This window comes from Marmota flaviventris, chromosome 1, assembly GCF_047511675.1.
Source record: "Marmota flaviventris isolate mMarFla1 chromosome 1, mMarFla1.hap1, whole genome shotgun sequence".
NCBI classification, from domain to species: Eukaryota; Metazoa; Chordata; class Mammalia; order Rodentia; family Sciuridae; genus Marmota; species Marmota flaviventris.
In genome coordinates, this window is record NC_092498.1 from 105,476,607 (window position 1) to 105,503,782 (window position 27,176).

Genomic DNA, 27,176 nt, shown 5'->3' on the forward strand with positions numbered 1-27,176 from the left:
ACCAAATTTGATTGTCTTTTGGATCTACCCTGACCTATGGGACCATGCTGTGTGAATTTTCTGAATTTGAAACTTACTATGATTCCTTTGGGGAAAACCAGCATCTCTTGCTCCTCTCCACATCTCTTATTCTTCCATTGTTTCAGGCTCCACATTCCCTGCCTTCCCATTAGGTGACAGTTGCAATGTCAGCCCATATCTTCATGCTCCCACTCCTGCAATCCCACTCTATCTCTCGTGGTTTAGCTTCTCCCAACACACTAATTTGAGGAGCCTTGAGCTTCCTCAAAATTAGTTCTCACCCTACCACACTCAAACTGAGACAAAGATCTGCTAATTTTACTTTCTAAGTCTCTCTTAAATCCACTTGGATGCACCTTTGCCAGGGAATATCTCCACCCTTTCTTTCATGGGGCCAATGTGTTTTATGACCTCAAATAAGTTAAGATTCCCAGCTAGACTGGATTCCACATCTTGTAAAGGGAAATAAAGGAGAAAGGACCTTCAGCCACCTTTAAATTATGAACTTCCATCTCTACATTGTGTTTAGAGAAAGAAAGTGGTGGATTTTTAAGAGTTTCTTTTTGTGATTACATTAACAATTTTAGCCATAGGCTAGATAGGAAGGAAGATCAGAGTCTATTCCAGAATAAAACATCAAAGCAACAAAGTCTTTAAAACACAAATTTAAAAATAAAAGACATAGAGATAGCCAAAGATGGCAATGAATATTTTTCCTTTATTATCATGAAATTGCTGATTCTTCCCTTTTCAAAAGTTAAAGTTCCAGTGCTGGCAATTTGATCCTTTAATTCTATAAAGCATTTATTTTAAACTTTGACAAAGTCAGCCAATAACAACAAACAATAAAAATGATAGAAAATGTTAAAGAGGCTTTCACATCTACAAGTTGTATGGCAGTTTCTAGAAGTTCTCTTTGAAATGATATTTGCAGGTAATAAAACCTATATCCATGTATAATTCAAGAAGAGTAATGTAATGTTTTAATTGCAACATGAAAGAGAAATAGGAAGCAATTTGTAATAAAACAATAAGTTTTCATTGCTCAGGTCTGACTTCATCAGCACACAGAGGAAGGTATTCAGATGCTTGCCCTTATGAGGAGTAAGTCTGGATTGAAAATGATCTGAAGCCATTAGTGGAACTAAAAGTAAAGGAAATGCATAAATGTAGACACTAGAATAAAACTTCGTGTGAAAGTGAGTAATAACAGGTCAGACTTAAATATATGTAATACAAAGATGGAGAAAGCTTATATTCAAGTAGAAAAGTATAGGCAGAAAAATTAGACATGATTGAAATGGATGAAAGAACTTTACTTATTCTAAGTGATCTGAGTCTTATTTAAAAGCAACCTATCAGGTAATCCCCTGTGTCATCACACAGGGCAGGGAATGAGGACACATAGCAAAAGATTTGCCTCTCATTTTATAATTCCTCCAGTCAGTCTCCAGGTTTTTAAGAACTTTGGAGATTTATTCTTTAGTAGGTGATAGAAAACAGAAGATGAATTGACCAAAGAAACAGTGATATAGAGATGCCAAGAGGGTAGGTATTTGGGAATAGCATCAGAATAAGATTGAAAAGTAATTGAAAGCTTTCATGTTAGTCATTTCAATGTATAATTTTTACACAACTAATTTCATATTGAATATATATATATATATATATATATATATATATATATATATATGATGGCAGTAATATAAATTACTTCGCCTTTTGATAATGATGTTTAGAGCATTTCATTAACTTCTGCTAAGTTAAAAATCTTAGTGTTAAATGCAGTACAATTCTTCTGTCATATATTTACATGTCATGGGCCAAATGAAGGCTGATAAAGCTGTGTGGCACTGCAAATTCAAAAGCACTGAGTGGCATCACTATGGATAGTGTGGTGCTATGAAATGATGAACAGCGTTAGCATCACTTGGTAGTCTTCTGCTTAGTTATACAGGGTTGCATTTCTGCAGAATTCAATGTGCTATACATGGAAACTGCACAGAAACTTTGGGTTTATGTGTCTAAGCTGGGATAACTAAAGGGACCTCTCACTTGCAGGAATGTGTGATGGGTCTCACAGAACACAAGTTAAGGACTCTTCTTTGTTGGGCTAGGCTATCCTGCACTTCATAGGATACCTGCTATCCCACAGCTTTGCACACTGAAGACTATTGCATCATCCCCTTTATTTATTTATTTTTTCAACATTTTCTATTGGTGCGTTATAGGTGTACCTAACAATTTGTTATATATTTACACATGCACATAATATAACTGTGTAATTTGGTTAGTGTCACTCCCCAGCACCTCCCCTTCCTCTTCTCCTCTCACCCACATTTTTTGTTCCCTTTCTTCTACTGATTTCCCTTTGATTTTCATGAGATACCTGCCATCCCCCTTATACTTTCTTTTAAACTTTTTTTAATGTTATTGTTTGCTTGTTTTGTTTTGTTTTGGGATATTGGGAATTGAACCCAGGGCCTCTCACATACTAGGCAGTGCTCTGCCATTAAGTTACATCCCCAGCCTGTACCACCCCCTTTATATTAATCATGCCTTTTTTACTTTCTGTAATCTGGTGATTAACATCTTGGGGCCTTAATGGCTCTGGAGGGACTGCCCCTCCCAGGCTAGACACTTCCCAGAGATAGTAAGTGTCTGGCCTGTGAGCGTGCACTTGTTGTGCAAACCCTCCAGGCTAGAGCCTCCACTTCCATCACCTCCTTTATGGGGCTCTCACACTCTGGGGCATTACCTCCTGCCTTGGTGATTACCCAAGGCTAGGTTTGAGATAACTAGAGGAATCCTTTATGCCCCATAATCTAATGAAATTTTATAAACAAATCAATTTTAAACCTCCCTACCCTACTACTCACCTGTTCCTTCTCTTAGGAACCATTGTTTAGGCTCCTGTTCACATTTCCTCTTCCCTCTGTTTGGTGCTACCCTATGTTTGATCCTACTGAGAACTAGCAGTAATAAATTTTCTTCTCAATGGCAGCTCTCATCTTCTGATCTACTGGCTTCTCTATCTAATAATTATAAAAACCTACATTTAAAAACACCCATTTGAGGTGCCCACCAAAAGTGCGCCTTCCCACATTTCTAAAATACCTGTGAAAGTATCATCAAATCAGGGATCTCTGAAAGTCTGTTAAGTATGAGGGTCTATCCCAGATGGGAGAGTGAGAGCTGACTCTCCTCTCTCCCCGCACCATAAACACACACACCAAACTCCACCCAAATGCTTTCTCTCCATTGTCTTCTTTCTTTCTTCCTTACAAAGCAGTTGCACAGGCCTGACCCTGAAGTTTCTCAATCCCATGTAGATGGGGCACCATCTAATTCCCCAGGCTGCAGGACTCAGTGTCAATGGCAGGTCTCCTTGCTCTGTTCGAGCTCATGAGCAAACAGCTGGTCCTCTATGAGAGTTTTCGTTTCATAAACTCTTCTTTATGTGCTTCCAATTAAATCTGATTTGGCTCAATCTGTCTAATCTCATTGACTTCTCCTTTTATCACTGTCAGGTTTTTTTTTTTTTTTTTTTTTTGGTAGGGGGATGATGCTAATTAGTTTCCTGGTCTCCACAAGCCAGCAGGCAGTTCCCCTTGAGGAGAAAAGCTCAGTATGCACTGAGGGCCTATGTACATATTAATGTGCCCAATTACATTTGGTAATGTGAGCAGGGGGCATGTGGGTCTGGAGTTGCACATAAAACAAATTTGGATTTATAAGCAAAAGCAAAAGGCAGGCAAGAGCTGAGGAACCTCCACACTCACATGGATTTGGCAACTCCTTGCTTCAGTTAGATTAATGGATTAATTGAGAAGAGTTTAAAAGTCCAGACATATTAGTACTGAGATGGCTTAATTAAGCAAGTCAACCTTTAATATTTAATTTATCTTTAATTTCTTTTTATCTAACTCTGAAATGCCTCTTATATTTTGCCCCTCCTTTCTGTCCTTGAAGCCATCACCCTAGTTCAGGCCTCATTGCCCTTGCTCTAGACCAGTTTTTACCTTTACAACTCCCTCCCATATCTCTAGGTCCCACCCATTGTCCACAGTCTACCCTCCATGTGGACATGTAGTCACAATTTTTAAATATTGACTGTGTGGATCCAACTCTCCCTTGTCTTGATAAACTTCCCTAACTCCAAAATGCCTACAGAATAAAGGTTTGTGTGCTTTGTGGCTCCTAGTCTATCCTTACTTCCCCTGGTGTTTGTTCATTCATGCTTCTCTTTCTGTTCTAGTCACACTGATGGGGGGAGCAATGTGCCTGGTATCACCACATAGGATGACCAAAGAAAATAAATTCAAATTTCAGAAAAACTACAAATAATTTTGGGGACATACTTATAGTTAGATGTTATTTGATGTTTGTCTGAAATTCAAACTCAATCTGGCATCCTGTATTTAATAAATCTAGCAATCCTTCCCTATTCCTCTCTGCCTCTTCTTCTTCTTCTTTTTTTTTTTTTTTTGTTGTTGTTGTTTGGTACCAGGGATCAAACTCAGGGGCACTTGACCACTGATCCACATCGCAGCTTATTTTATATTTTATTTGGAGACAGGGTCTCACTGAGTTGCTTAGTGCCTTGCTTTTGCTGAGACTGGCTTTGAACTCGAGATCCTCCTGCCTCAGCTTCCCAAGCTACTGGGATTACAGGTGTGCACCACCACACTGCCTGTCTGCCTCTTCTTTCTCAAGTCTTGTCCTCCGCTCAAAGAGCCTGGTTCCATGGAAGCAGGCTAGTGTTGATGGAAATTCTGCAATTGTAATACTTATCACCTTGATTTCCTCTCAATAACATTGTTTGGTCATCTTCACTAGAATGAAAGTCATAAGAAGGTGAGTTCTGTGCCTGATTCTTTAGCTTGACCCTTATACCACCAGAGAATGATTAATTGATTCTGTATAGTAGGTGACATCTCTCTGGAACAGAAAGAAGCAAACTGGAGAACAGCAAGACAAGGCGTCAGATGTTCCAAATTCAGGTGATCTCCTGAGATTTATTGCCATGATACTGCAGCCTTAGGAGCTCTGTTCATTCTTGGGCTGGAACTGTGGGTCCTGGGAGAAAAATGAGCTCCTCTTTTTCTGCCATCATTCAGAGTACTCATTATCTATTGTCAGCAAACATCCCCACCATGAGTAGGGCTGGAGGGTGGTGTGATTTCCCAGAACTCAAATGAGTAAATGAGGTCATCATCAATTAAAAAACAGCATTTTTGTTCCATTAAAGGAGTGTCATGACTCCTGAAATTATTGTAGTTGTGCTTGTGTATGTATACTTATGTTCATGTGTGTACATATGAATGTGCATTTGTGTGCCCACATGTATGGTGATAATCTCTTTCAGTAATGGCCCAAAGATTGAGAAACATAAAATGTCTTTGTATAACTTCCACTTAAAGTAGAGCAGAGCTGAGGTCTTGTTTTTGTGGCACAACAAACGTGAAGATATTCGATTGCTTCCTTTGGAAAGGCAAATTGCACCTAGTTGCCCCTCTAGAATCTGCATAGAGGTACAAAGCAAAGCAGTTGCCAGAGGTACTGTTCTAAAAACTGTTGATTCTAAAAACTTGCATTGTAATATTTCAGATGGATCTATGCTTATTATGAAATGTTTTAAAAGTACTTGCATTTATGAATAAGCGGAGAGAAAAAATTCAATTATCTCCAATCTCACTGAACAGAGCTAATAATATCTTTTCTATTCTTTTTTCAGATACTTTTCTGCACATAGCTGGGTTCATATTGTATATATGTTTCTCTCTTTTTAAAAAGATAGTATCATTAGAAGCATTTATCCACATCTTTAAAAATATTGTTAATGGCTGTTCAATATGTCATCAAATGAAAGAAATAATTTTGTGCACCTTCCTCTTTGCAAGTTTAAATAATTTCTGCCTTTTTCCCATTATAAATGAAACTACAAACTATAAATGTTTGCACTCAGATGTAGGTACCCATTTTTTTTAATCATTTTGTCTTCTAGATTCAGAGGATTTTGATTGCTAACTCAATTCCAAAGTGTTTGAGTCTTATTATGGATTTGCTACTGTGAAGGTGATGCCCACCCACACTGTCCATGACAGTGACTTGCACACTAACCTAGGTTACCCCTTAGCAAGAAAGGGGCTGCTTCATGAACAAGTGGGAGGGCCAAGACAGCAGCCAACATTTGCACAAAAATTTTCCTGATGTACTTGTTTGCTTATTTATTATCTCCTTTTACTTCCACATGTGAATTGTTCACATGTGTGTGAACACGGGCTTATACTGCAATTGGCAGTTAAAAAAAAAACTGGAGTCCTAGGACTAGGGTGAGTCAGTTTGCTTGTTTTAGGCAAGGGCAACTTGTTTGAAGGAACATGTCAATATCTGCTTGCCTTGCACCTGTGTGCTCAGATAGGCATGAAAAGGGAGACCAGCCAGTGTGTGGCTTCTAAGAGCATCAACTATGTGTCCTTGGACAAGCCTTGCTGTCTCTTCCTTTCTGATAGGAAGACAGAAGTGGTAATGTTATATCTGTGGTTGCAGAACCATGTAAATTAATCCAGATAAAGACTCTGGACAGCACTTAAAGCAGAGAGAGCCAGAGGAATGCTATATGATGTGAACTACTTACCCAGATGGACGCATCCTCTTTCTACCTAGGGATGATGCTTAGTTTGTTAGGTTCTTTGAGAACCCAGCCTGCAATAGTTTGCTCAGTCAACTGTAACAAAATACCACAGACTGGATGCCTTAAATAACAACCATTTATCATCTCATAGTTCTGGAGACTGGAAGACAAATGTGTTAGCAGGGTTGATTTCTCTCTCCTTGGCTTGTAAATGGCTGTCTTCTTCCTGTGTCCTCAATCTCCAATTTCCTCTTCTCACAAAGCACCAGTCTCCTTGGAATAGGACTCACCTTTTGCCTTCATTACTTCTTTAAAGATCATCTTTCCAAATGCAGTCACATTCTGAACTCCTGAGGGTTAGCGCTTCAATGGTGGATTTTGGGGGACACAAGTCAGCCCACAGCTAATGGTCAATACTAGACCCAATAACAACACTACACACTCCCTTCCTTTTCCAAAGATGATAGGTCCATCATTCCCCTTGGAGTATATGACCACCTTTTTGAATAATCTGATTAGACTATGTAAACACTTGCATATTTCTCTTTTGCTTGGTGGTCAAAGTGCAAAACTAGTTTTCACATAAACCTTTTGTATTCCAATCACTTGTAGAATTTAGGCCTTTAGGTTAGTTGCACTCATCACACTTAAGCTAGAATAGATGCATTAAAGAAAATTGAAAAGTGTTAATAATTAAATCCCCTTTCATTTCAACTTCTAATGAGGGCAAAGTGGCTGTTAAATGGACTGAAATGAATTTGAAGAATACGTTTGAAGAATGTTGATACATTTCATATGGAAATGTTAGCATTATGAATTATTCTTCTTTGTGGGAGTTTTAATTGATTTATTCTTTCAGTTACTTACTTTATGCTCCTCCTCTTATCCAGTAATCCATGCAAACATCAAAGATCGGCATGAGATGAGTAATAAGGAAATAAAGTGGCAATGTGGGGGCAGGGATGAGACTTTACTCTGGGGAAGAATCAACAATTATTCAAAAAAAGGTTTATTGAGCACTTCTCAAAGTCTCCTAGTGGGACTGGATGTGAGTGGGTCCTAGCAGATGGCCCTGACTTGGACCTTAGGAGATTTAGGGCTTCCTTCAAAGCTAATACACTGATTCAGGATATCACTGGTTTATGCGTGGGATGCATATTGAAAATATGCATGTCAGTAGAGGGGGCAGAGAGAGAAGAGGGGAGGGGAGGGGAGGGGAGGGGGGATAGTAGAGGATAGGAAAGGCAGCAGAATACAACAGACACTAGTATGGCAATATGTAAATCAATGGATGTGTAACTGATGTGATTCTGCAATCTGTATATGGGGTAAAAATGGGAGCTCATAACCCACTTGAATCAAATTGTGAAATATGATATATCAAGAACTATGTAATGTTTTGAACAGCCAACAATAAAAAATTAATTAAAAAAAAAAAGAAAATATGCAAAGGTATTCTATTATGGAGTCTTCATTTACATAGAAAATAATTATGTTCATGTTAATTCAATTTTTAGGAACTTTTGGTTCAAGGAAACCATGGTATTTCCCCTTCACTGCATCATATTGGAAGAGTATATGTGGCTTGGTGGAGAAACAGCGACGCTCTCTAAGTTCTAGTTTGTTCTTCTTCAATGGGAACTTTGACAATCCAGGTATGGAAGGCGTAGCAACATTAGATGCATTTGTATTCTGGTCAATTTTGATTTTTGAAATTCACTTTTGGGTGAGCCTTTAGAACTTAGAACTGATTCTTAGAAACTCACTTTCAGACTGTCTTGGGTTCAGAAACAGCTGCAGGACTAAAGTGCGAGACACTGTCTCCTGGACATATCTTGTCCGCATGAGGCCAGGAACCCCAGAATATTCACATTACTTATTATTCTGAGCACTCCCCTCTCTGTATTCTATGTTTCATTTGTATTTGTGCATCTCTAATAATTTGGTAAAACTGAAGCATCTGTCCAAAAATGAAGGACATTGAAAAAAAAATAAAAGCAAAGCAAAGCAGTTGCCAGGTGTGGTACACTTAAACATGTCAAAGTGATTTCACACATTCCAGCTTGTTCCATGTTTCTGTGAGAGAATATCAATGCCACTTACCAATGGATAATCCTCTTAGGGTAAACTGCTCTAAGGAGATGAGGGAAGGACTGTTCTCATATCGCTGTATTCTAGTCACAGCCCATTCCTGTGGCCAGACACATGGATACTTCTACAAAAGGACCACTCAGATGGGTGCACCACCCATGGAGTTGCAAGTTCCCATCATGCTGGGTTTCTGTTCTCACAACCAAAAGGCTCAGAGGTCACTCCAGGTAAACTGGGCTGACTGGGCTGCACATAAAACCACACAAGAGACACAAATACCTTTTTCAATGGGGTTGCTATGAGGGCTCCTCTGACCTTAAAGGTCTGCAGGAAGAGAGAGAGAGAGAGAGAGAGAGAGAGAGAGAGAGAGAGAGAGAGAGAGAGAGAACACGTGCTGACCCCTTTTATTGAGGAGAAGCTATTCAAATGAGGCAAGGGGCAGGTTTCAGGGGGCTGAGTCTATCTTCATGATGTCCACGTCAGCAGGTTGACTGACATCTGGATAGGCCACACACAAGGGCACAGTAAGAGAAGGGGACACACACAAGGCACTTCCATGGAAGATTCTATCCTAAACAGGGCAAGGGGTAATATTACAAAGGAACAGGTGAGCGTAGCTAAATCCATGGGGCTGTAGCAAGATACACCCATGCATGAGGCACCGTCCCTCAAACCCAAGAAGGGTGAGGAGAGCTCTGCCACATTTCTGTGACTGAGTGCCTCAGCACCCAGCCAGGGAGTGTGACTCAGTCACATGCAAGGTTGGTCTCCCACACCATCATGGTGTTTGTGTGCTATGAGTTAATATTGGGAGTAATTTTTTTCTGATTAAACTAGTAAAACATGAATCTTTTAGAAAATTTGGAATAGATTAACCAATACCTATCAACTCTCATCAAGCAGAATATTTCTTATGGACCTTTTGCTGTGTAACTCACCTGCCTTGTTCTTTTCTCTACATCAAGAAATACATGTGTGTGTCTTTATTTTTGTATTTTCTACAAATTATTTCTCATAAGGGTTCAAAACTGTCATCTGTGATTTCACTTAATTTCTGCCATCAAGTAACTTTCTTTTTGCTTTGAATAAGGATTTTTGAACTGCTTTGCATGTCACAGAATTAGAATTCAATTCTAAAGAAAACAATGCAACAATAAGTGTAAATGTTTTTCTGGGGGTGCTTTTGAAATCATTTCAGAAAGAATTTGCATCTTTCTCACAGAGTCATTGCCGCAAAGCAGAGGAGAGCTTGAAGGAGATGCCCCAGGAGTCACTCTGCTGTCTGTGACTAAGGAGCATGAGGGCCACAAGGTGGCTGTCCAAGACCTCACCCTCACCTTTCACAGAGGCCAAATCACTGCACTGCTGGGGACCAACGGTGCCGGGAAAACCACCATCATGTGCGTCCCAATTTGCTTTCCTTTGTTTCCAGTTTACCCATGACACCGAAGGTCTGATTTCTTTTACTCCTTTTCTTTTCTTTGTATTTTTTTAGTCCAGTTCAGAGTTCAGTGACACAGGAGAGAGTCAGAGCCTTCTCCCCAGAGCGGCTCTATGTCGCACAATTACCCAATTACATTTTAGACCTCGAGTAGCTTCTGAGGAAGGATGGGATGCATGGAGGTTTTTTTTTTTTTTAACCAAGTCAATCTGTTAATGTTTTTATCAGATCATTATAATTATACATAGTGTTTGGATTCTTTTTAACAAAATTATATGCACAAAGAATTTGATTTTGATCCCCATTTTGTCTCCTCTTTCCTTTCCTTTTCCCTCCCCTTTTTCTCCTTCCTCTACTGATCTTCCTTTCACTCCTTTATTTATTTTTGACTGGTACTTTACATATGTACACAAAGGTGAAAATATATATATTTATATATATACATATATATGTGTATATATATGTATGTATGTATATATGTATGTATGTATATATATATATATATATATATATAAACACGAGTCTGTCAGAATCGTTTTCATATTTCTTTCCCTTCCTTCTTCCCTCCTTCTAGTTTTCCTCCTACTTCACTGATCTTCCCGATAATCTTTGTGCTTTCTGCTCCCCAGCTTCCTTCTTTCCATTATTTTGTTCTGGCTTCCACCTGTGAGAGAAAACATTCAACCCTTGATAGTCTACATCTGGTTTATTTCAGTCAGTAAGATTTTCTCCATTTCCAGTGGATGGATTTTTTAAAAAATATTTCTTCTTGTATTTCCTACAAATAATTTATTATATTTTACTTTAGTTTTGGAAAATCCTTTGATACTTTCTTTTTTTTTTCTTTTTCTAGAGGGCAAGATAATTTCGATTTTTTCAATAGCAGAACTATATTTGCAAATGTTTAATCATTTTAATTATTTTTTTCCATATTCTGCTTCTTGTTTGCTTTTTTATTGAGATTTGGTTTTTGGCTTAGGGTCCAGGGGTCTAGATTCGATTAAAGAATCGAATTATGTGACCCTGGACAAGCAATAAATTCAAATAGTCATAGTTCTGAGCTGGCGGTAGAACAGGTGGTATGCTAAAGGTTATCCCACTGAAATTATCGGATTTCTCTTAAAAACAATCATATCCCTTTTGTCACTAAATATATAGGACTAAAGTATGAAGATAATGCAAAGGATTTGCCTCAAGCTTATTATGAAAGACAGAAAATTTATATATACAAGGCTTCAGAATCTATATATGGGCTGGTCACTGCCTACAATCCCAGGGACTCAGGAGGCCAAGGCAGGAGGACCACAAGTTCAAAACCAGCCTCAGCAACTTATTGAGGCCCTAAACAACTTAGTGAGACCCTTTCTCAAAATAAAAAATAAAAAGGGCCATGAATGTGGCTTAGTGGTTTAGTGGCTAAGCAACCTTGGGTTCAATCCCCAGAGGGGGTGGAGGGGAAGAAATCTCATGGGAAAAAAATATTGGAATAGAATCAAAAAACTCTCTGAGACTTCTTTTAGTGTTTGCAAATTGGGGAAGCACAAGTTATACAGATAATTCCCAAAGCTAGCATTCTACATCTTGCTTTTACTAATGTACAGTTCTGCCCAGGAAAGCTTGGTGTACTTGTTTAACAGAATGATGAGAATTAAATTTGGAGTTCCCTGAAGATTCAAGGCTTGCTGACTAGGCTGCAGCTAGTGAACCTGGGAAGTGCATGTTCAGTCCTGTGCAGTGCTTCTGTCTTTACAGCAGGGCTTAATGATAATCCAAGAGGCCCACTAATGAGCTCAGTCTTCACCATTAAAAACAAACCTCTTGGAGACTCCTACAGAATATGTATAGTTGGTTCCCCATATCCATGGGCTCCTCACCCTCAGATTCAATCAATAGCAGGTCAAAAATATTTGAGAGGGTGGGGGTTATGGCTCAGTGGTAGAGCGCTTGCCTAGCATGCGTGAGGCACTGGGATTAATCCCCGACAACACATAAAAATAGAAACAAATAAAGGTATGGTGTCCATCTACAACTAAAAAAATTTTTTAAAAATTGAGAAAAAAATTGCCTCTGTACTGAATAGGTACAGACTTTTTGTCATTATTTCCTAAACAATATAATATGATAACTATTTTATACACCATATTCATTGTATAAGTATTAAAGTCATCTAGAGATGATTTAAATGATATGGGAGGGTTGCATAGGTTATTTCAAAACACTACATTGTGTGTTTTTTGGGGGGAGTGGAGTAAGGGGTTAACTAGGGATTTAACCCAGAGGTACTTAAACACTGAGCCACATCCCCAGTCCTTTTTATTTTATGTTGAGACAGGTTCTTGTTAAATTACTTTGGGCCTCACTAAGTTACTAAGGCAGGACGTCCTTCCTCCTACCTCAGACTCCATTTTATATAAGGTATTTGAGCATCTGAGGGTTTTAATATTCATGAGGAGTTATGGAACCAACTTCTAAGGATACTGACTTTTCCTCTATAAAAGTAAAATTGGATTTTCATCTGCAAGAATGATCTGTGTTCACAGTGTATTACATGGGAACACAGACATTATCTTATGTCCCCATAAATTATTCTAGAATCTGTTACACATGGAATTGTGCCTGTTTTTTTTTTTTTTTTTTTTTGCTTAGCCCATTCACACCTGGTTGCAGTCTATCAGCAGCTTGGCCTTATGATTGATGGGTGGTATTCCATTGTATGGAGACTCCACAGTTTGGTCATGTTTTCATCTGTTGGTTACAATTGAGCCTGTTCCCAGTTTTTAGTGACTGTGAACAAAGCTGCTATGAATATTCATGTACGTACCTTCATATGGCCATGTTTTAATTTCTCTTGCATAAATACTTAGGATTATATTTGATAGTCCTAATATAGGTGAATTCTTAACATTTTATAAACAGTTGAAATGAGGAAGCAGAACTAGGCAATCCTCAGCTTGGAGAAGTCAGATAAGTGAGTATTGGGTAATGGATCACTCAACTCTTGTGGATTTGATAGGGGCAAATAGCCTGGTGAAAGCAGGAGGAGGACTGGCCACAGATTGGAAATCTAGGTTGACATTTCTGTTTGCTCATGTTCAGTTACGAGGACCTAGGTAAATATGTTATTTCTTTAGCTTGATTCCTTTTGTATACAAATAAAGTTGGATTTTCATCTGAAAGTCTGATACAACTTTAGTGCTCTATGATCACAGTGCTCCATATGGGGGTATAGACATGATCATATGCTCACATTTCCAAGATTAATCAACCAATGTCCCCTGAACCTCCTTAGAACCTTTAACTGCGGATGTAGAAACTGTTGGTTCTTCACAGAATGCACGTATCATCTGGGAGTTGATTGGATCATCAATGTTCAGAGTCTCAGCATCACTTTTATCCATGCTAATTTGTTTTCTCTGGCAGATCCATGTTGACAGGGCTCTATCCTCCCACTTCTGGGGCCATCATGATCAATGGAAAGAATCTGCAGACAGACTTGTCCCGGGTCAGGATGGAGCTGGGGGTGTGTCCACAGCAGGACGTCCTATTTGCCAATCTCACCGTCCGGGAACATCTCCTACTCTTTGCTTCCATAAAGGCACCTGGGTGGACCCAGAAGGAGCTACAGCAGCAAGTCAACAAGTTAGTAAACAGTAGTCTCTTCACTCCTCCTGTCCTTACCTAGTTCTATAAGTGAAGAGTGTAGAAAGAGACACATTAAAAAATCAGCTATGCCTGTGTTTATGGGAGGAAGACATTTAGCAAATGGTTCTCAACCATAGAATTAAGACACCCACAAATACAGGGAATATCAGGGAAGGCTTTCCAGGGAAGGTACTGTATTTGATCTGCTATGTCTTTGAAGTGGGGAAGAGCTGAGCAAATGTGGAAAAGTGTGGATAAGCTGCTGGAGGAATTTTATGTGTCTGGAGCTAAGGGTTCCCAGGGGTATCCTAAAATAAAAATAACACAGAAGCAAGCAGGAGAACTGGTTGTAAAGAACCTTGTTAGTCACAGCAAGGAGTTAGAACTGTGTAGTGCACTTACAGGTGTTAAAGAGCAGGGGATTGTGCTTGGCTTCAGATCTAGAAGGTAGGTTTTGCTACACTATAGCAGATGCCATAGTCACAGGGGAGACCAGATGGAAGGAGCACAGATAGTACATCTGAGACCAGGCACAAGAATGTAAATCACACTGTCATAGGCCACTGCAAACTGAGGAGAATAACCTGGGTTGGATCAAAGAGGATTGTGGAACATGGACTGAAAGATGGGGTTCTTAGGCAGCTATGACAGAGATCCAGGGAAGAGAAGGTGGTGAATTGGGTTGGTGGGAGAACATAAGCTTTGCAAAAGTGAGCAGAAGAAATTTGAGGAAGGGGAAGGCTGGTGGGATCCCTTAGCATGTCTTTGGAAGGAAGTGCTAAAGGGGTGACCTGTACTGAGAGTGACCACATGTGTGGTCTCAGAGCAGTGTCTCTTCCCTGGGAGGCAGAGAGGGCTGTCTCCAGTTTATAGATGAGGAAACTGAAGCTCAGGGCAACGGATCCATGCAGTTCATACAGGCAACGTGAGTATACCAAGACTCTCGGATGCCAGGTCATTCTGGTGCCTTTCCTTTGGGATGGTTTCTCGGCTGTAGCATGAGAGATGGGGGCCTCTGGAGAAGTGCCAGGTAAGGGAAAGGGTATTCTCCAAAGGGTATTCTCCAAAGGGTATTCTCTTTCTGGTGGTGTTCCCTTGACTACAAAATGGACATTTCTTAGTAAGTTCCAGTGGTTTGGGAAATGAAGATGATTTGTTAGTGATTATAGAACAGCACTGGAAGGTGGCAAACTGCTTCTCCAGAAATACTTTGCTGCACTAGTTTTAACTTAACCACTTAACCAGTGCTTAACCACTGAGCCACATCCCTAGCCCTAGCCCTTTTTATGTTTTTAAATTTTGAAATAGAGTCTTGCTAAATTGCTTAGGGCTTTTCCTCCTGCCTCAGCCTCCTGAGCCACTGGAATTACAGGTGAGTGCCACCATGTCTGGCCCTTTTCCCCTCTTAAAATTCACCTTCTTGGCACGTGAGAAAGGCATTCTCTACTGAACAGTGGGCTCGTTCATACCTATGATGTCTTCAGAAAGTGAATACGAATAGTTATAGTGTAAGTAACAATGGACTCTTGAATGTACAGGGAAAAATGTTCACTTTTTACTATGTAAGCCTGTCTTAAATTTGAGTAGATACTTAATAAGAAATGACTAGACATTGTATGGTCTACATATTACAAAATAACAAATTGGTTAAGTACAACCAAATTTCTTATATTAAAAGTCACAGGTCACTTATTTTAATTTAAAATATTGTGTCTACCCTGGGCTATAGTAAACTCTACAGTGATCGTGATTGGCGGTTTAAATCATGCACCTAACAATGCTACATTGGCTTCATCTTATTGGGTACCAGGCAACCTTAATGGTTATCAATGCACAGCATGTTACCTGGCAACAAAGCCAATTTTGCAAAAGCAATCAGAATGAGATCATGTTCTAGGACAGTAGTTCTCAATTAGAGGGAGGGAAAACCGAAAACATTGGATTTAGAACCAACATGCTCCTTATTAGTGTCCTGTAGCACCCCTTGTTTTCCATAATGTCTAGCTTAATTAAAATGTGAGCTCAAGAGAGTGGCGTCCCTCGCAGAAGCTTTAGAGTGAACATTTGTCAAGAGACATGTTGTTAATTTTTTTTTTGGCCTTTATTTTGGCCTGGAGAAGATGAATAGTCAAGAGAGGAACATGTCAGGGTTTTGAATCAATGAGATGTTATGTGGTTAATGTTACCCTTTAGAGTTCTGGCCTACACTATGGAACTCAGGTTGGTGGTAGTAACAAGATCAATGAGGGCGTATGTGCAGGTAGAGCGGAGGGAGAGAGGACAGTGGACTGAGTCTGGACACAATGATACAGTGATGGACAAATGAGGAGGAACAAGTCAAAAGGCAAGAGAAAGCAAGAAAGAAGGAGGAAGAAAAAAGAGTGGACTAGGCCCACTGAGGAGGAAGAAGATCAGTGCATCAGTGCTTTGCAGGCCAAGTGTGAGGAAGACTGAGAAGTGACCTTTGGGGCTAGCATGCAGACGTCTTTAGCATCCTCCAGAAAAGCCATGTCAGTACTGTGCTAGGGGTGAAAATCTTACTCAAGTCAATTAAAGAGAAAAGGGAAGGAGAAAATTGGGGAGAAAGTTGGTAACAATACATTTTCCCAGGATTTTTTCTGCAAAAGGGAGAAAATAAATGGGATGGTACCAGAATGGAAAATTGAGGTCAAGAGAAGGATGCTTCAAAGACACAACGCACAGTAACATATCTGTACATTGCTGAGTGTGGTTCAGCAGAGAATGGGTAATTGGGATGCCCTAGAGGCTTGGTGGAACACTACCTATAGAGGACAGGGAAAGGGTCCTAGAAGAAGAGCTGGCAATTGGCTATCCTGAGAGCACAGTTGGTTCAGGTAAGATAGCAAGAAGCAAGGCAATTGATTCATGTCAGATAGCAGAAGGTAAAGGGAGCCTGTATTCAGCGTAAACATTTTTCAGGGTTAAGGGTGCATGCAAAGAAGTTATTACATTGATGTCCATGGACTTAAAAACTTGGAAGTGAGGGGAAGAAGGACCTCAAGGGAAGAGGAACAATGAAAAATTGATTTTTGTGGAGTAAAGTTGATTGCTGAGTAGAGAGAGGGGTTTTAAATATAGATGTGATCAGAAAAGAATTCACAGAATTGAGACACTGGAGGAACTATGGTAGCTGGAAAGACAAGGTCTAGGGTCTGCCTTGGTCGTGAGTCATTGGGACTGGTGAAGGTGAATGGAGAATGCTCTATACTAGATTTAAAGTTCCCACAATGCCTGGGGCTTTACTATTACCTTTCTCATATTTTACTATACTTTCCTGTCTTATTTCTTCACATATATTTTTAAAAACTATAAATAGGATTCGATTTATTTCTCTAGCCAAGCAGATGGCAGGCACCACACATTGTAGGGGTTCACTAAATGTTTGCCGAATAAATTGTTGAACAGACGCTTGAAGTGAAACCTCTAAAACAGGGTCCCCAGTAGATAAGTGGAGTCAATATGAGAGAAAGTCCTTTCCTTCTTTTCCTGCTGCTTAGCAATATTCTCAATTAGAGAGTTTTCATGTTCTTTTGAGAAGGAATTTGAAATTTAAATTTGCAGAAAGTATTTGCTTCTTTTTGGTATGTGACTGATCAATAATTAAAACAAAATACTAGCCCCTCTATAACCTTGGATTTTTCAAGAAAAATTATCAAGTAAAAATATTTGACCAATATTTGCAAATTGTTTTCTGCTTGTATTAATCAGCTTTTCATTGCTCTAGCTAAAATATCTGACAAGAACAACTTAAAAGAGAAAATATTTATTTTGGCTTATAATTTCAGAGGTCTCAGTACATGGTAGAGCAACTGAATGGTTCTAGGCCCAGAACAATGAAGTTGGTCAACCAATTGTGAAGCAGAACATCATGGTGGAAGGGCATGGCAATGGGAAAGGAGGAAAATAGAGAGAGGGAAGAGGGAAAGATATTACTTCCCAAGGCAATGCTACTAGTGACCTACCTCCTCCAGCCACACCCCACTCACCTTCAGTTACCACCTGTTAATCTATTCAAATCATTAATACATCAAATGATTAATCTTATTATGACCCTTACTATCCAGTCATGTCCTAAAACCTCCCACCTCTGAACCTTGCTATTTTGGGGACCATGATTTCACAAATGAACTTTCTTGGGGACATTGCAGATCCAAACCATAATATTTCTCTAATCTTTAAATTTGATCAAAGTAGCTGAACCACAACCAGAAACCAATGAAATGGAAATGGCTGGACTTTACAGCTCTTGAGGCAATGTTTTAGTCTCTCCAGACAACACCTTGTGACTTAAAGTCCTAGGAATATATCCTTTCCTGGAGAACAAGTCAAGTCTTTAGACCTCTGTTGATGTTAATGGGTATACCATGGGTACAAATTAAGTCATCAGGCTCCATACTTTGTTCTGGTAAAATAAGCATAATATCCTTGAAAAAGGACTATAGTCCATAGCAAGAGTGGGATCATTAACAGCTATGTCTGATGGGTGTCACAGTGACCCAGTGGATGCCTGTATGCTATAATGGCACAGTCTGGCTTTAGATTGCTAGGTTTAAATCCAGCCCTGCCATTTGCTTAGAAATCTGTTTGCAATATATACTCTCTCTACCTTTGGTTTCCCAAATATTATATGGCTCCAACAATAGGAAGAACCATTTTGGAAAGTTGTGTAGAATATATTTATTTATATGCACAAAGCAGTTAAAACAAAACCTGGCATAGAATGTATGTGTAATAAATGTTAATTATGATTAACCAGGATAAGTGCTAAAAGTTTTTAACATTTAAAAAGTTATAAATTTACAAATTGAATAAATGACATTCTTCAAACCCGTGATTAAATTCTAGTATATTTTGATGTGAATAGAAACTTGTACTTCAAGCTAGACTTCTCAAGACCAATAACTCACAGTCTCTTATGGGTTACCCATGGCACTATGTTTCTTCTCCTTGTGTTCTAGTTGGGTGTGTGTATATGATGTCTTCACAGGATGCTGATCTCCTAAAGAAGGAACTATGCTTTGTTGTTGTTCCTATCCCCAAATGTACATTGTAAACACCCAGCACTTGTAGATAACATTGTGCAATCTTGAAAGAATTTATAAAATGCACTCAAATAAAATAGATTCATACTTATTCTCTCTACCTCATTGTTACTGTCTATCACTCTTGGCTTTACCAATTAAGAAAAAAAATGATGAATAAATTTGACCATAAAATATTTTAATATGTTAAAGTTCAAAATGTATTAGAAAAGCAGATTTCCATCAAAAACAAGCAAATTCACAGAGTAAAACAGACTGATGCTAGCCAGTTGCCTAAGGGATAAGAGAAAGCAAACCTCAGCCATTATAGAAACACAGGGCCGTCACTTAACACCTTGCCTGGCACCTGTGCAGGGAATGTGCTGTGACAGACCCACAGGTAGAGGTTAGAGTGTCTCAGAGTCAAAACCACTCCTGAATCACAATGCCAAGAATAACGAGAAGGTGGGATTTCATCCTATTTGGGGTGTAAAGTGAGGCAGCACTGTAGGTCCGCCCAAAAATGTAGTATAGGCATTCTGAGCTGTGTCAATTAAAAAAAACGGGGGGTGGTTTAATGTAGAAATATAATCAGAACATGCATGTTCGAGAATATTTGACAATTTATTGACATATTTTCTTGTCTGTCTTCTCTACTGACTGATCTCTGATTACTGGGTCCAGACTGAGCTTGAGAGAGTCACATCCACTGCTGTATTGGAATCACCCAGATGGGAACATGTTGGTAGAGTATAGGGTCCAGCAGTTTCCTGCTGAAACGGAACCATTCATCTTCCTGTTTCTAACTTGGATGTTGTCAACAGTGGGTAACACAGAAAGCAGGTGCATATGTTACTGCCAAAAGTTTAGGTTGAGATTTAACCAGCAGAAAGTACACTCGGAACTTGAACTAAATATAAAATGCATAGACTGAAAACTAGACACTAAGAAGCTAGCTAGAGCTCTTTCTGTGTTAGGATAGAAAATATATAAATAATAAAGCAGACATGAAAAATTTACTTAGTCATCAGGCAAGCAAGTTCTTGGGACTCACTCAGTGCTTTGCTTAGTATTCTGGAAGGTTTCCAAACTCGACTCTTGCTGAATCTCAAGATTATGTGGAACCTCTGTGATTCTACAGCACCTGTATAGTCTGACAGTCTCCCTGAGTTCAGAGAGGCCCTTCAGTTGTTGGCTATCAGGAAGTGATAAGAAGTCCTGAAGCTTAGGGCATCAAACCCACTTGGTTTGAATGTTCAGGGGAATGTTTCAGGGAGGCATGACTTAAACTGGGTCTTGAACAAGGAGTGAGACTTCAATCAGGTGATGAGGTAGGAGTAGGTCTCTTCCTGTGGACTTAACAGAGTATAATGATGGTAAGGAGTGGCAGTTATTTGTGAGAAAAGATGGTGGAGCCATAGACATGGAGGGTAAAGCTTCATGCAGGGAAGTCTTTAGGCTGGGTATCTGAAATTTTCTGGAACTCTCAAGAATGAAAAATCCCTGAGAGAATAAGAGGCTTATTTTTATATTAATGGAAATTGAGGATTTATATTTTGTAAGTGGCATGTCCTTGGGACTTCCTAATTATTTAGGAAGTTAGGGAGATACAATTTGAGTACCTAGTGATCCAGAGAGTTAAAGGCCTTGTCAAGTGAGCCCTGAAGCTTTTTCTTCTTCTGACCACACTGGTGCTTCAGCCATTCGACCATATTGAGGAGATGTTGGTCTGCCCTTGGCAGGATGTCTGAATGAAATGGAGAGGCTTCTCTGGGGAGGAGACAAAGTATTTTATAGTCATCTTACTTGGCAGACACTGTTGACCAGCATCACACTTAACAAAGGGGTGTGGTGTCATCTGCCCATGTGGAAGGGCAATGCTACTCTGTAAAGACTCCTATGCACATGTATCATCCAAGCCTTTTTGATGTACCTGTGGTTTATAAATATCTCAGTCACCATAGTCCTTGTAGGTGGAGTGGAATTCAGAGCAAAGCTTTCAAGTGTTGGAGAGAAGAGTGAAGCCGTTCTTCTTGTTTCAGAACTCTCAAGGATGTGGGGCTAATTCAGCATCAGCACAAACAAACTCAAACTCTCTCTGGAGGCCTGAAGAGGAAGCTCTCGATTGGCATTGCTTTCATGGGCACATCGAGGACAGTGGTTCTGGATGAACCTACAAGTGGGGTGGACCCTTGCTCCCGGCGCAGCCTCTGGGACATTCTGCTCAAGTATAGGGAAGGTAAGACCTGGGCCTTGTTCCACTTTGTCTCCCCACAATGTTGTGGCACATAGAAAGAATAGCTATTATATGTGAGAATCAAGTCACTGCACAATAACAATATATCTTTTTTGGGGGGGAGGTACTGAGGATTGAACCCAGGAGTACTGATTCACTGAGCCACATCCCCAGCCCTTTTAAAATATTTTATTTAGAGACAGGGTCTCGCTGAGTTGCTTAGGGCCTTGCTAAGTTGCTGAGGCTGGCTTTGAAGTTGCAATCCTATTGCCTCAGCCTCTGGAGCTGCTGAGATTACAGGTGTGCACCACCATGCCCAGCCACAATAAGGATGTCTTATTCTTTCTGGAACAAATAAAATCTTCAGATGATTTTAAGATATGTTTGATCATAGCCATGTAGTACTCAGAATGCTTACTTTGTAATTTGTCCTCTCAGTATTAGCAATGCAACTTGCATTGAGCATTATCATACATGATTTCAGTTGAAATTGTCTTTATCCATATTGTGCTTCATTGTGGATGCATGGGTGATTAAAGAAGACATTAAAGATCATCTAGGATCAACGGTCCTGTGTGGGTCTTCTGAGGCTGTGGAAAATATCTGAGATGATCTACACAAGGGGCAAAGATCTATCTGGCCTTATGGTTTCAGAGGTTTCAGTCCATGATTGGTTGGCTCTGTTGCTTTGGGCTTATTGTAGTACAGTTCCTCATGGTGGGAGCATGTGGTGAAGAAAGATGTTTACCTTGTGGCTAAAAAGCAATGAGGGAGACAGGAAGGGACCAGGGCCCTGACGTCCCCTTCAGGAGAATGTTCCCAACTTCCTTCCACCAGGTGCCATCTCCCAAAGGTTTTACCACCTCCCAATAATGACACAGACTGGGGATCAAGACTTTAACACATGGGCCTTTGGGGGACATTTAAGATCCAAACCTTAGCACTTGCTTTTCTTTCTTTTTTTTTTTTAAATGTTATTAGTTATTCATAGACCTTCATTTATTTATTTGTTTATATGTGGTGCTGAGAATTGAACCCAGTGCCTCACACATGCCAGGCAAGTGCTCTACACTGAGCCACAACCCCAGCCCCACACCTTCTTTTCTCAGATGAGGAAACTGAGGTATGGAGAGTTGGGCATGTGATGGGCTCACAAATGGAGAGAAAATTCACTGCATGAAAGGGGAAACTCATGTTACTGACTTAGAGGGTCCATGTTTCTCATCTCTATTATTTCTTATTTTCAGTGGAGGACATTGGATGGGTAGTTACTAATGTCCAACCTCTGGTTCTTTGTGTAGCCCTGACATCTAGGAAGCATTGCTACAGTATTTTGTATAGAAACATTCTTGTTTGGAAAGAAACATGGGTAATAGTGAAACATATCTTGGTGCTGGTGAATAAGTTTAGAAGCTTCAGAAGCAAGATTAGTACATGATCTTACACACTGTCTTTTTAAATTTTTGCTTTTGTTTTTTTGAGCATAATATCTTCCTCAGTCTTGGCCTGAATCCTGGGGGATTGGTTACTGAAGGAAAATAAAAGCAATGATAAGAAAGGACCTTTCTTTTTTTTTCTTTTTTCTTGTTTTTTTAACCATCCAGAACCAAAGAGACTCAGAATATTGAATTCTCTCTTAGAATAGAGGCTCCAGTCTATCACTTAAGGCCTGCCATAGGGTGAGATGAGAAGGGAGAAGGGTAATTCAAATGGGGCATAAAGGAATTATCCTGTTCCTGTCCCACAATTTTAGGGGAAATTTAGAAAGAGAGGATAGAGAAGGGATCAGGGATAACAAGCAAACAAATATGGCTTTTTTTTTTTTGCCCCCCATTCTAGGCTTGGGCTTGGGCTTGGGCTTGGGCTGGGCAATTAATGAAAAAGTGTGCTCCACGTGGCTCCTCAGTCTGGGTGCAGCCACATCAAAGTTCATGAGACTGAGTGGAATGCTGGGACCCAGGGGGGTATTCTCAGGCCCATGGGCTTCCATACTGAGGAGAGCTTGCTAAAGATGCTGCCATGGAAGAGTGGTGTAGGGGGTAGACTTGAAGCTGGCTGGCTGGAAGCCTGGTTTAGATTTAGGGATGTAGGTCCGTAGGATCTAGTCAAGGTGGAAAGAGCCCGGGAGTACTCTGTACTTTGAGACCCGACCCTTTTGGGTTGCTGCCCAACCCACAGACACTAAGACAGGGAGGGGGACAGCAACAGGTGGTCTCCCGGAAACCAGAGGAGGCTGACTACATTGCATGCAAAGATCCCAATCCTTTGCAAAGGCTTCTTGTTCCATTTGCCTAAATGGGCTTTGGGGATAAATGTAAAGGGCAGAAATGAGGAAATGTGAACTTTTTGTGCAAGTCCCAGAATGTCACTTAGAGAAACTGATTACATTTTGAGATGACTCTAATTTAGATTGGACTAATAACATTTTCCTTGCCTCTGTAAGTGTGGACTGATACATAAGAAGGATGAGAGATAGACAAGAAGATTACACTGCCTCTGCACTCTGACTTGTTGTGCAAATGAAATACCAAAAGCCCACTACTCTTGTTTATTTTAAAAGTCAGAGATGGATGCTTAAAGGTTTAGCTGACAGAACATTTTAGTAGTGAACAGAAAGTTTACTTTAGACAGAAAACCAGATACAGTGTAAGTCTAAAAGACAGATTTCTTCAAATTCTTTTGTTATAAATTAGATATTATTTTCTCACTTTTTTTTGTCTTTGGAAGACTTCTTTGGAATTGTCCTTGTATTGATTGAAGTGCAAAACCAATAGGGTCTAAGATTAGTTAGTTAGGTTGATTAGTTAAGGCGGTTACTGATAGAAAAATGCATTTTCAAAAATCAAAATGTATAACCATTTCTAGAAACAGCCCCAAACCTTCAGGTAACTGATAAGAGCTCTGTGAGATTGATCCAACACTGCACAAAAATGAATGGTACCTGCTGAGTAGGAAGAGATTCTTCCATCAGAACACCAGTACACTGTGAGCTCAATCTATTGGGAATTTCACGTGTGTATTTCCTACTTAGTCGGGAACAATGTGAGCTCTTGATCAGCCCTGGTGCCATTACTTCTGTGCTTCTCATGTAAAGATCCATTAAGAAGCAAAAGATATCAGAACAAGTTGGCATATCACAACTAAATCCTTGTACTGGATTTGATGCTTGGCTCTTATTTGCTGTATGATCCTGGAAAAATGGTCAGATTCCTCTGAGCTTCAGTTATCTAATTTTCAAATTGAGACAATTATATCATCACAGAGGATTTTACAAGAAGTAAATGTGCAATATGTAAAAGTGCATAACTCAGTACCTACTATGTGGGTACTTGATCCATGACAGGCTGTCATTGTTATTATTAAAACAGATGAGAGAAGGTAAATGCGGGAATTACAGGTTTTGGAGGAAAAGAGGTAGAGTATGTCATCTGAATTAGGGAGAGAAACAATGAAAGAGTCTCTTGGGGGAAAACAGAGTATTAATATTGTCCTTTGAGATTTAGGATTTTTCTCAAGTTGCCCTAACAGCAGTAAGGAACCATCATGGCTCAAACATCTGTGACTATTTTAAGTTCATTGAAAATTTATCTGTTATTTATTTACAATCCCAGCTTTACTTAGGTATATATGACAATGCAGATTGTGTGCTTTTGTTGTATATAGCATAATGTTTTCATAAATGCATATATCATGAAGTAATTATGTCAAGCTAATTAACAGGTCTATTGCCTCATAAACTTTGTGTGTGTGTGTGTGTGTGTGTGTGTGTGTTGAGAACATTTAAGTTCTAATTTCATGTATACAATGCATTATTATTAACCATAGTCATCATGCTGTGCAATAGATCTCCAGAATTCATTCATCTTGCATAATTGAAACTTTATACCTTTAGCCAAAATCTTCCTGTTCCTCTTTCCATTTCTGCAGCCCCTAGCAACCACCATTCTACTTTCTCTTTCTCATTTGGAAATTTAGATTCCAGTGGACTTCTATTTTTAGACTACCTCATTGTATGGGAACATATCTGAACTGCGTGAGACCTATAATCAAAGAAACTAACCTGCCTCTGATCCCAGGCCAGGAGTCGAGCACATTTTCTTAGCATCAAAGGACTAAGGGGCAAAGAAATGGTTCCTGGTCTTTAGAACACATCTATAGCAAGAGCTAGTCCCTGTAGGCCCTCCTCCCTGCTGTTCTTGGGTCTATATTTTGTGTTTTCTTTAAAGATGGATTTTATAAAATGAATTAGAGGCATAGTCTTTTAATCCTTCCTCTCTATTGAAAAATATAAAATCAAATAGGGTTAAAAACATCTTCAGCCTTATCTCTTTGAGAGTTTGCTTTTGCAATCAGAATCAATCAATACATTTGTTCTACTTGATAGAACAGTTCGATGGGGCTCAATGTAAGCCAATGAGGGAAGTAGAAACTAAAAGTCAGAACAGCTTCTCTTTATGTTACTGAAATAAACTTTACCTTTAGCTTCCCTGGTCTCTGCTCTTCTAAGGAAATATGGTGCCTTTTTCTCCCAAGGAAAGGTAGTAAAATTTTACAAGATGCTAGAACTCATGGAGGATACATGTGAGCTAAGCATTGAAACAGTGTCCCTGTCTGGTCAGTCAGGATGGTTTCACCTTCTGAGAAGGCCCAGATGAATGAATTCACATGGTTCTGTCATCCCTGATCCCTAAAGGTACCCATATATGCCAGGACAATTTAGACATAGTCATTTTTAAAGATTACTCTATGGTTTAACCTAGAGCTTGTGGTTTTCTTACACAGTAGCCCTTCCGTAGGCTATAGCCCATAGAAGATCACATCAGAGAAGAGAAAGATGCTCACCCAGCTTTTTAAACATTTCTGTGTCTTCTTTACATTCATGTGGCTATCTGCCTCTAAGTCTTAAGGAATGAGGTTTTGGCAAAGGGACTTTGTGTTTTGCACCTCAGTTTCACCATTAGGACATGGCAGAGTGGCTCCCCCAAGTGCATCCAGAAGGAGTTGGAGGATTTATAAAAACAGCAGTCATGACCTTTGGGGAAACTGTAGAATAAATAGTTAAAGAGTTTTTAGTTTGTAAAGTGCCCTTGGCTAGGTCTTTTCCACAGTATCCATTTCAATTTTTTCTGCTTAAAATTGGTGGCTGCCTTTTTAAAATTGTGTCAAGGACCTGCCATTCTCTGAGGAAGAATAGATGGTCTTCCTTAGAGCCTTTGTCACATTGATTCTGATGTGCCTGTGCTTGGACCTAGGTCGCACGATCATCTTCACAACCCACCACCTGGATGAAGCTGAGATGCTCAGTGACCGTGTGGCCGTCCTGCAGCAGGGGCGGCTCAAGTGCTGCGGTCCTCCTTTCTGCTTGACAGAGGCCTATGGCCAGGGACTCAGCCTGACGCTCACAAAGCAAGTAAGGAGTACTGCTCTTTTGGTGTCATTGGAGAAGTTCCCTTCCTGTCTGTGGCATAAGGAACAAATTGTGACAGTCACTTGACAATAATACCTAAATGGAGGCCTTTTGTGCATAATAGTCAGTTGCCAAAATATGTCCCTCCAGGGCTGAGCTAGGCTCTGTGAACCCAAAGGTGCATTTTATCTGCTAGAAGAAAATGCACAAGGGCTCAGAATTACCTGACAGGTACTAGGAGCTGCTGCCGAGTATTCTAGAAATATTTTTCTGACAGGGAGTCTAAATTTTGCCTCAAGTCAGAAGCAGAGTAGTAAGGAGCTATAGCAAGTGTGGTGGGACTCGAGATATGCAGAAGCATCATTGTCTACTATCAACGGGGCAGGCCTTGGTGGTCCTGGAGTTGATTCAGGAGGTGTGGGAAGTCACTGTCAGTTCTCAATGACTATGTCTGATCCTTGGTGACCTGAAGGAAGTCTGCCCTTGACCTCTGTTCTGTGGTTCCCATTTGCCTCCTCTCTAGCTTAGAGTATCTTGCCATCCTTGAGATGGCTTGTTTTCTTCTTCAGTTGGGAATCCTTGTCTCTCTTTTAAGAAGACTCAACCTTGTTTCTTGCAATCCAATTGCTAGAACTTGAGTCTCCTTTGTGATTGTTCCA

General features: G+C 39.8%; 1 protein-coding gene across 1 annotated transcript in view; it reads left to right on the plus strand.

Moving 5' to 3' along the window:
• The window catches only part of Abca13 (ATP binding cassette subfamily A member 13), a 437,088-nt gene that overhangs the window by 192,706 nt on the left and 217,206 nt on the right, over window positions 1–27,176 (plus strand). The window contains exons 36-41 of the mRNA XM_071608614.1: window positions 8,176–8,313; window positions 9,486–9,490; window positions 9,974–10,149; window positions 13,611–13,829; window positions 20,917–21,113; window positions 26,363–26,520. Coding sequence (XP_071464715.1) covers window positions 8,176–8,313; window positions 9,486–9,490; window positions 9,974–10,149; window positions 13,611–13,829; window positions 20,917–21,113; window positions 26,363–26,520 — 893 coding nt within the window. The remainder of the gene's footprint in view (window positions 1–8,175; window positions 8,314–9,485; window positions 9,491–9,973; window positions 10,150–13,610; window positions 13,830–20,916; window positions 21,114–26,362; window positions 26,521–27,176) is intronic.